The following is an 11,205-nucleotide window of genomic DNA, read 5'->3' on the forward strand; positions in this document are numbered from 1 at the left end:
TGTCAATACAAAACAAGGTATTGTACATTATTTAGATCATTTTGGACAACTGACACAAAAATTACTACGATAAATATAATATTTAAAGGCTCCTTTTGAGGTTTTCTCCCCACACTAGTATGAGTTAGTTCATTTGCACTATCCATCTATTTTATTTTACAAAAATAAATAAGGAAAGTAATGTCTGCCAAACTCGTTTTCACAACCTCCCGAGCCATCGGCCTCGAACCGTTGGCTTAGCATTAGCATTTTCATAAACACATTTTCAGGAAAGTAATTTCTTTCACAGAAACAAGCGAGGGTCTTCATTCAACAAGTTCAACCAATGTTCAGTTAGAAAATTCCCCGAGTGTAGTTAATTAAATATAAATGGGGTGGGCTCTGTAATTACAAAATGACCATAACACCGGTCACAGTGATGCAGCTGTAATTAAATAACAACGATGGAAAGCCCCTTGAAGACAGTCTTGGTAAATGTAACACAATTTAAGACTGAATTAGATTTTTTAAAATCCTGATAATGGCACCTTTGTTCATTCTTGTAGAATATTGTGGAAAACACCTTTTGCCCATAACTGTAAGCCGAAAATAAAAGTGTCTATTCTGTTCCACAAAAATTATTTGAAAAATGTTAAGATTATAAATGTTTAATTGGACACAAGCTTGAGCTGCTAAAAATATTACTTAAATTATAAATATGCCCACTGATAAATAGCAGGATGTTTAAATTGTAATGGTGTCAGAAGAGTTACAATAGGCCATTAAAAAACTAACATTTTAGGTTATAAAATTCTCCTTACGTGTAAAGTGTGTATTTGTTATGAAGTATATTTATAATATAGTGTCAGTCTTGCGAAAAAAAAAAGGCAGTTTTAATTTTCTTTTAATATTTACATGATCCATCTGTGATGTAAATAAAATCCAAAAAGGTCAAGTTAAAACTAAAACTGTGCAACCCCTATGTATACCCAACATGCCAACATATTTCCTCATTATAAAATAAGTGAACTTCCTGAACTGTAGGACCACAGATTAGATTTAATCTGCCGGCAAATCCCAAATGTACTTTTTCTGTGAGGTTTTTCATTCATCCGACTGAAGTACTTTAGAAGAATTGTCTCCTCTCAAATGGTCAACCAATAATTACTTAGACAGATAATAAAATGGCAACATCCTCATTACCTTTAGTCTCGAATATGTTCTGGTCTTTGCATTGACTTCCATACTGACGCAGATACCACTTTACGCTCAACAGATTATTTTACACGCTTGTTTATTTAAATAGACTCCAAGAATGGAATGTACAATTCAGACTCAAACCATCTATTAGTATAAAAGTTCAGTTTGGTCAAGCAGCACTCCAAATGACATTTATAAGTTATCTTTTTTCCCCCCCTCACATATGCTCAGACACTCAAACAGTCATTCTCTAGTGGGTCTTTTACAAAGTGATGCAACAATCATTTGTTAGAGAAAATATCAGTGCTTCAGGACTAAATGAATGAAAGGAAGATTACATAATTCAGTGCAGAGAAGAATAAATCTAATTTAATTAATGTTTCTCCCAAAATCCTATAACTTTGGTACTACAGTATGATTCCAATGCGACTCCACAGCACTACTATTATCAAGCACAACATAGAACCAGCTTTACAGTGAAGCAGACACTTGATTTGCTCATTTCCACAGTGGGTCCATATCAAAAACAATAGTTACTAACAGGTCGTTATTATTTCTCTTAACGAGCTCCAATGTCCCCTCAAAAGCCCTTCAAAGTGTCCTTGAACGAGTAGAACCTTCATTCGTGATTGCAAAATAATGTAAAAGTGATGATGAATGAAAGAAAAACCCACTGTATAGATTTTATAACAGCATTAGGAGAGACTTTGTAAAAAATACTCTTCAGGATTGCTTTAAAAGGTGTTCGTCTCCATATGTCAAATATAAAATCAAATGCCAGAACCCAAAAATAGTTAATTCTTATTTAGACGTTGCATATCATTAAGTGTTCCTATTGCTGTCAGACAAAAGCAAAATGTGTTGCAGAGTTCATACAAACCTTCGAATCGTCATGTGACCTGAGTTTGCTGGTGCATCGTTGAGGATTAAAACCTCAATACAAGGCCACTTGAGGAGGATCACCCCCCCCCCCCCCCCCAGGAACAATGGCTGAACTTTGGCATGCTGTCAGTACGGTACAGAAGGCATTTTCGAGGGTAGTAAAGCTGAAGTCAGTGTTTTAATTTTCTAAACCCACTGGACTGGCTCTTCAGGTTGCGAGGCACTTGGTGCACACTCCAGCCACACAGACACATCCACACTACAGTCCGCGAGTAACATACTCAAATAACTTTCACTTCACGCAGACACTCAGAAGCACGCATGTTGTAGAAACACTTATTGTAGGAGTTTCTGGTGAAGTACACAGTCAGACATCGACCTAAATACATACTGAAGACGGACACGATTTGGCATTCTCCTGTCAAACGTGTGGTGCACTGACAGGAGTGCTCAGGCACTGATCCCAAGGGCCCTCAGGCAGGCTGCTGGGGATTGATGTTCATGTGAGGAGGATGACCAAGAAGACCAATTCGTTGCTTCTGCTTCCTCTGCTCTGTCATCTGCACGGGGAAACAAAACACAACGCAGGATTTAAAATGGCATGTTGTGGTTTATCGGGGGTACATTCATGAGCTGTAGGGGTGCTGGTAGGCATGTTTTGTTACCTTTGGACAGAGCCAGAACAGCTGTTCACAGTCGTTATGCTAAGCTAAGCTAAATGGCTGCCGGCAGTAGCTTCGTAGTTAATACACAGACACGAGTGATATCGATTGTCTCATGTAACTCTCGGCAAGACAGCAAATAAGTGTATTTCCCAAAGTGTCAAACTATTCCTTTAAGACTCAGATGCAATAGTGTGTGCCTTAACAATGAAATATTCTATTTAGCTTTTGTTAACTTTTCCAAAGAACAGCTGTCATTGCATAATGAGACAAAGTACAGAGCATTTTTATCAAAACTGAAAATAAACTCATTTCGGTTTTAGCTCAGGTTTATACGAGTCAGCAGTTAACATTATGGTAATTGTACAAATGTGAGCACCCGAGCCCCAATAACTCTGTCCATGTCATTGTTCGTTAAATCTTGGTGGTCTTGAGTAATGACAGTACTCGGGTGCAGGTTGTCGATGGTTGAACATCAGAAAAGCTATCCGGTTCAGATGTAGGCAAAAGAAAAATAAATCATGGGTAATATACGACAAAATGAGGGACTGCATTATTTACTGTCACATGATATACCTGCTCCTTGAGCTCAGTCAGCTGTCCCGACAGGTTGATAACCAGCCTCATGGTCGACTCCAGCTTCTCCTGCAGGTTCCTGATTTCATTTTGCTCGCCCTCTGCATCGCTGCTCACCAGTGACATGGCCCGCATCCGTGGGAACCAGTCCAGGTTGTGCTCCTGTGGTTGACCGAGCATATCAGTCACTGACTTTTGTACATTTACTAGGAAATAACAAACCCAAGTTATGTCAAAAAAGTATTCGTCATTGCACGCTGGTCTACGGTCTGTTTTTCGAAGGGACATGCTTTCATGGTATTTTTTCCGCAAGTAACAATGGGGAGCACATGTTGCACAACAATGAAAATCCCAGTGAACTGACCAACGATCATGCTTTGATCCTTTTTAGGGTTAAACCGCAACTCATGTGCCGTCATGTACTGACTTCCTGTTTGTCTGCACCATGTCTGTCAGTTGAGATAAGAAAAGAGGAACGCATTACTGCACTAAGGAGTGTAAGACACGCATGTACATGTTTACAGGTCTGACTCAGTAGCATATTCTGATGAAGTCTCCAACATAGTAACTGTACCATAACCTTGACACAAAAGGTAAACACCCATCTGACGGCTCTTTCATCTACGATCTACGAAAGCAGCCAAGGCAAACACTGATTCTATAGAATGGCTTTGATGAAAGCACAAGGAAGAAATATGTTAGGCATCAAGCTGTGAAGTAACTCAATGGAGAAGACATTTCTCTGCAGAAAAACATTTATTTTACCCTTTATATTCCCCGTAGACAACAATCCTGCTGCTCCTGATCTCATGCAGCATGTAGATCACTATTACCTCCAAGACAGCATGGATAACATTAATACTAAATGTAACCCATTTACAAGTAGGCCCGCACCGAGAACGCGAATGTGCTTTTCATTTACCTTGATCATCTCGGCCACGTAGCTCTCGGGGCCTGTGTATTCGGTGGAGTCTTTAACTTTTACCAGCACTATAAAGAACAGGTAGTGCCACATGTTGTGCTCCTCTTTGAAGTGCTCCTCATAAGTCACCGTCTTGTTGTCAAACTTGTCCCGCTCCAGGCCTGTAAAGGGGCAATAACACACATTATTTATGGTACGAAGTAACAGCATGTTACAGACGCTAGCCTCTATTCTACCAGTTTCTTTTTTCGCAAAGACACTGGGGAAGGGAACATGCCATTATTTTAGGAATAAATTAATGAAAAGGGGGGGAAGGCGATATGAAAATAGTAAGTTAGTTAAAATGATCAATTCAAGAAGTCTCAGTGATGTAAAGGTCTCTTTTACAGAACAAATTACATGTAGGGTATATATATATATATATATATATATATATATATATATATATATATATATATATATATATATATATAAATATATAAAATTAATGAAGAAAAAAAGAAAAAAAGAAAATATATATAAAAAAAGAAAAAATATAAAAAGAAATATATACACATAAATACATAGATATATATATTAAATATGGGAATTAACTATCTGTACTAATTATGCAGCTGATTCATCAGGTGAGGTCCAATTTACAAAGAATAATTGTTCAAAAGTCAAAAAAGGGAGAACATCCCAATTCAAACAGTCAAGTTGGCTTAATGTAAGCATTTGTGAATTTATAGTTAAAATACAGAATTTTTTATTCTATGCACATGACATTTAAAAAACAATTATATGAAATAAATTTAAATTGATCATGCAGATAGGTAGATAATAGGCTTAAGCTCCGGAAAATGAAGCATCACCGATGACAGGATGTCACACATATGTTGACATATGTCACCCAACTCCAGAGTCTTGAAACGCATCAATGCAAATTTCCGTCTTGGTTCTCTGCCTTTAGAAAAAGATTGTTCTCTTTAACATTGATTCAACCGAGTAGTCAGAAGTAAAACTCACTGGTTATTTGTTGTGCCTAAAAGTGCTTAAAAGACAAATCTTTTGATTGTATGTGGTTAAGGGAGCTTCCAGCTGTGCAGTAATGATAAACAAAGGATAATGTACAGCCAGGCATAAAACCTTGGGGGGCTAGATTTAAACAAATAGGGGCTGTCTCTATATTTAGACACGTTAGAGGACACCAAAATAATAAAAACTGAACCTCATTAATGTTGAATACAGGATGACGTGTTCAGTTAGTTTCACATGTTTAATGACAAAACAGACTAAAATCCAAACAGCGTTTTTGAGATATTTAGTCAGTTGTTTAGAGCTGCTAAAATTAATTGATCAACTATTCCAATTATTGGCAACTATTTGGATGATTGAAAGTAATTTCTTAAAAATAAAAGAAAGTCTCTGATTTCGGCTTCTTAACTGGGAATATTTCCTGGTATCTTTTTTCTTCTTTGAGAGTAAACTGAACATCTTTAAGTTGTGGACAAAACAAAACTTTTAAGGACGTCATCTTTACACTGTTATCTGACAGTTTAATACAAGATGGAGAGTGAGGTTGTGAGGCTGCAGTTAAAAATCAAACCTACACAGGAAGTTCATGTCGTCAATCAATCATTGGCTACAGACCTGAAGGCCTAAAAACAAATAGAAGATTGAGAGAAAGATCGATGGCTTATAAAACCAAGCCGCAGAGGACGGAGAGCCCCTTAAGCCTGCGGAGGTCGGCTCCTAATCTCTGCATCTCCTGTTCCCTTGTGGTTTTTCTGGAAACCATAGAGATGGCAGCTCCCCATGTGGCCTGGCCTTCTTTAACATGAGTGAGTCAGAGGAGCTGATGGCTGGCTGGGTGACATAATACGACTGTTTTCGTTCCATATGCTTACCACTTGTCCCGACAGCCTGACCCAACATACGCACGTACACACATGCTCACATACAGCATGTACGGCTGGGCTCACACACATGTACTGTACAGTCCCACCCACACACACACACTCAGCAGCATCGTATACATTTTTTTTTAGGCACTCACAAATATAATATTCAAATATAGGGTCAGAGTATGGGTACTTAGGGAAGTTGCCTAAAACATATGGTGCGAAGTCAGTGTGAGTGAGTGGGAGAAAATGTGTGCGTGTGAGACAGACATGAATTATGGAGGCGAGCAGAGCAGTGGCAGGAAGCTCTCATGACTCAGCCTTCTTTGGAACGACAGCTAAGTGAAAAAAGGGGGAGGAAGAGAGGATAGGGGACCGCAACAAACTACACGCACCTTAACAGACGTACCAGAAACCACAAACCCCCGAAGAAATCACACATTCTGAGAGGGGAATTTGGGAATTAACCGAGTGCATGAGCTGGATTGTGGAAGAGAGTAATATTACTAATGACGCACAGAAACTTTGAAACACAGAGACCTTCCAACAACAGAGCACAGCCCTACCAGGCTGGCAATGCACCCTAATGATTAGAGAAGTAATCCTGGCACTGAAAAGTTAAAGAGGTTTCATTCCCAGGACAATATAGTTGGGAAAATATTGCAGCACACACTGCTGCATGCTTGGCAGAGAGAGCTGTGCCGCGTGAAATAAAAGCTAGATGTGAAGGGATGGGACGATGTAGGATTGTATTACCCAGTATCGGGATAACTGTGAATATCCTCATAATCTAAGAAAGAGCAGACTCACACAGTACTTCTGATTATCTTATTAAAGACTGTTTGATTGCTTGTTTTTCACTAAAAAGGATAACAAAAAGAAGTGTGTTGCAATAAAAATCTAAAAGGTTAAGCAGTAGTCACCATGTAGCTACTGAAACGAGACATGTGGAAGATATCAGCTGAGGAGTCTCACCACAGATGAAGCAGGTGGTCTTCAAGACTTCTTCTTTCTTCTGTTTTTCACTCCTCAGGTCAGCAAATGTGTCGATGATAACACCAAAGATGAGGTTGAGGACAATGATGATGACCATGAAGAAGAACAGCAGGTCATATATCACTCTGGCTGCAAACAGTGGCTCCTGGGAAAGGAACAGGAAACGGGGTTGAATCTAAACAGTCACTTCTCTACACAAAGCAATCATACATTTAAGAAGAGGTTATAATGCATCGAGCAGGACTAATGTGTAAAGATCGTCCCATTTACAGGTTAACCCTCATCATAATGGATGTTAATAGAAGATGTTGATAGCTAGCTTCACAGGGACTGTCTGTCTGGTTAGGACACAGTTTGAAAATACCTTCATACTGTGCTGCAAGTATATTGGTCAGTTTCATTCACCCATTTTTAATTTGAGTTAATCCTCTAATGCAGTCACACATATCAAGGACACGCTTGTTTTAAAGCCACTCTGCTACCCATGTGATTATGTGACTGATATTTCACTTCAGTATACATCTCAGCAGCCAGCAAAGACTTTTTGGCCCCGAGTTGCATTTTGTTGTCAATACGTGAGAGCGTTATTCACATCCTCTTTTGAAATCATTAGTGGTTGAGCCTGAATTCGGTGGAAATCTATCTTGAGGTTTAAATCCCACACAAGGCGGAGGCAGTTCAGCTGTAAGGAAACATTGTGAAACCTCCATTTCCAAGTTCGGTGCACGGTAAGGCTGCAACCAGCTCACATGACCGTCGCTGCAGCTGCGGGTGATACACCCTCTCAGCCCAACACGCCCAACACACACACACACACACACACACACACACACACACACACACACACACACACACACACACACACACACACACACCACACACACACACACACACACACACACACACACACACACACACACACACACACTATTGTACGTGGCCTAATCAGAGTTGCATGTACTTCTTTGGAAGGCTTGCGCAGAACATCCCCGACACCCCCTCCACTCCTCAAGCCATGACTCAGCACAGTGACGATACACATAAGTAGAGAGTCGCACGTCCGCTCCATGTTGCTGTCTTCCTCACTGTCAGAATCTGAGGAAGCAGAGAGGAAAGCTTTAATCTGACTGTAATTACATTACAGTTAATCTAGCTGATGCTTTTGTCCAAAGCGACTTACAATAAGTTTATTCATTTATCTTTAGCGGGTGTGTATTTGTTTACAGACCTTCATAAATAACATGCAGCGCCAGAGAGCATCATTTACACTGTGATGCTTTCTACACTGGTACAACCAGGTAGTCCGGACCACTAGGACCTTTACTTATTAATTATATTAATTATTTGCTTATAATGTTTGGAACTCAAATGATTTATGATAACAAATAATCCAAGTAGAGTTTTTACTTTTTAAAAATATTTTCTGACACATTACTTATAAATATCTATAATCAGAGTGGGGTTTTATAGCCGTGTTGTCACAGTATAAATAAGATATCATTTGCTATTTAAATATCTTTGGCTTAGTTGCAGATCTTGATATCTGTTGGAACCTTGTTTATATGTTTTGTTAGACAGTTTTAAGGTGTTAGTTTATTAGTTTAGATTTATCTAATTAGAAAAAGTTTTACAAGTCGTTGGAGAATGACCTCTGAACCAGTCAAATGTTGGACAGCACAGAACATATCATGATCCCCCTGATAACTGTGTTTATTATAGCTGTTACGTCTGAGGGAATGAAACTGATTGGGTCACATGTTGATGTCACATGAGGGCCGGTCAGGTCACATGGGAATTGTTCAGTTCAAATAGTCGTTAAGCGACAGTCGTTGGATTCACATGATTGAAAGTGTGAATTATTGTGAAGCTGCAAAACACAAGTAAACAGTGCAAGGACATCCACTAAAGAACATTCAAATATCATTTTAAAATATATTCTTTTAATGATTTTAATATTTCTCAAGCTAAAAAAAACCCCAGTGTTTCAGCATACGTTACGTTACCTTCCTGCAGGGCTTCTGTGGTGCAGTTCTCATCAATCCCTCCCTGACACATCCGTGCAGACAGAAACTCACCGGTCAGACTGCCTCCGTGTTCTACAAAGTAGGAAGGGACAGTGAATACATTTCTTCTCTTTTCAAAAATGAAAAACCTACAATCTGTAACCTTTAAGGCCGTTTGTAAAAATGATAAAAACGACTGACTCAGAGTCGTGTTGGGGATACGATCCACCTCCAGGATGAAGTCGTCTTTGAAGAAGATGTAGCCAACGATGGAGAACAGGTAGACCAAGATGAGAGCCAGCACAGCGGTGAGCACAATGGAGCGTCCATTACGAGTCACGCTCTTTATTACATTCAGCAAAGTCTCTTCTCTGTATACCAGGTCGAATAGCTACAGAGGCAAAGCACACGTTACGATACACACAAGGATAAATATGTGGCAATACATATCATTGAAAAAACGACTTAATGAGGAATCCTAAACATTCTGCAATCTTCTACATACAGCGTTACCTGTATTTGTACAAGGTCAACGTGAGGTTACACACGAATGCATTATATTTGCTTGCATTATGTGGCTTTTATACTTTTTGCTCTTGCGTTGAATCCTCATCTGTGTCTGACATGTATTACTTAAGTTTTCAGCATTTTTAATTTATGAAATATGGAAATATGTTAAACTGCATCTGCAGAGGAGCAGCTTGGGCCCGTGTAAATGGAAAACATCTCGAAATACTGGCATATACAGTCCGACACGCTATAAAGCAGATCCTGAGGCACTGGTAACATAGCACTAAACACCTCAACAACAAGAAAAAAACAACAACAGAAACATCATTACGGCACCAAATAAGGCAACTTCTGGCTTGCAAGTATGATATGTCCTTAAATGCACCATAACGGAAAGCTAAGAGAGAGAGACGTAATATTTTACACATGGTTTTACTCAAAACTACCTCTTCTGAGAAGGTTTGTGTGTGTGTGTGTTTGCAAAGGTGTTAAAAAGATTGTTAGTATACGTATTCACAGGGTGTGTGTGTTTCTCTCACCAGCAGACTGTAGAAAAAGACATGGACAAACACCCCCAGAGAGCATATAATGAGGTAAAGGAGATGGTAGAGGAACTCAAAGTCCAACACCATGGCTTTGTAGCCTCGCATGAAGGTTCCTCGGTTCCCCACGAAACTTATCAGGAAGATGATTTTATTGCACACCTGGAAGAGACAAAGTCAACATCTTAATAATTAGAATAAAGGATAATCAACATGAGTGACCTGGGGGAAGACACGTTGCAACATGGTGGGGGTAGTTCTTTAAGCTAAACGAGGACACACTGAGTGAGAAATCAATTACTTATGCTCATAAGAACATAAGTAATTGATTTCTCAAAATGTCACGTAAACAAGCCACGAGGCTGAACAGAAAGCCGGTTAACACGGCTCCACATGCCGGAGAAACCTGACTTCTTGGTCATGTGTATGCTTAACCTAGTTTCTGACATGCTTTTTAACAAGAGTGCATGTGCATGATGAATACAGTGACAGCAGCGGGGGAGGGACGAAAGGAAAGGTCAGAAAACTAAGAAGGAAACTGACACTACTGGGGGCTATTTGAAAATAAAGACTTAGATTTTAGAGTAACCAGGTTACTGCAGTCCATGGTAACGTGTTCTCTCATTTCCTACCTGATCTCTCTCAATAACCCGGTTTCTTGTGTACATGTAAACAGAGCGATTGAGGGAACAGACGATAGAGGTGTCTTTATTTCGTGTGTTTAGGAGCACATCTAGAAATCTCTAGCGGGTTCAGGGCTGGAGTCACACTCTCTAAAAGGTCCAGTGACGCACTTCACACCCCATAGCGCAACCAGGCTCTGCCAAGAAGCACTGTAGGGCCGGGGGGGGGCGCGACACCACAGGCAGACGGGCCACCAGCTTGTCAAGTGCACACGAGCGTACGTGACAGTTGAAAGGAGAACTGGAACTAATGTGGTGAAAGTTTCTCAGAATGAGAACGTGCATACAGTAGTGCGTGTGAATTGGAAAATAGAAATGGTATGTTTTTAGCATTTCTCTGGGGAAAATTACAAACCACACAAAACAC

General features: G+C 39.7%; 1 protein-coding gene across 1 annotated transcript in view; it reads right to left on the reverse strand.

Moving 5' to 3' along the window:
• Window positions 1-870: 870 nt before the first annotated feature.
• The window catches only part of LOC115008910 (inositol 1,4,5-trisphosphate receptor type 1-like), a 72,197-nt gene continuing 61,862 nt past the window's right edge, over window positions 871-11,205 (reverse strand). The window contains 8 exon segments of the mRNA XM_029432800.1: window positions 871-2,621; window positions 3,300-3,461; window positions 4,222-4,382; window positions 7,080-7,245; window positions 8,062-8,195; window positions 9,104-9,196; window positions 9,305-9,494; window positions 10,153-10,317. Of these exon segments, the coding sequence (XP_029288660.1) occupies window positions 2,535-2,621; window positions 3,300-3,461; window positions 4,222-4,382; window positions 7,080-7,245; window positions 8,062-8,195; window positions 9,104-9,196; window positions 9,305-9,494; window positions 10,153-10,317 (1,158 nt within the window). The 3' untranslated portion in view covers window positions 871-2,534.

Source organism: Cottoperca gobio, chromosome 5, assembly GCF_900634415.1.
Source record: "Cottoperca gobio chromosome 5, fCotGob3.1, whole genome shotgun sequence".
Taxonomy (NCBI): domain Eukaryota; kingdom Metazoa; phylum Chordata; class Actinopteri; order Perciformes; family Bovichtidae; genus Cottoperca; species Cottoperca gobio.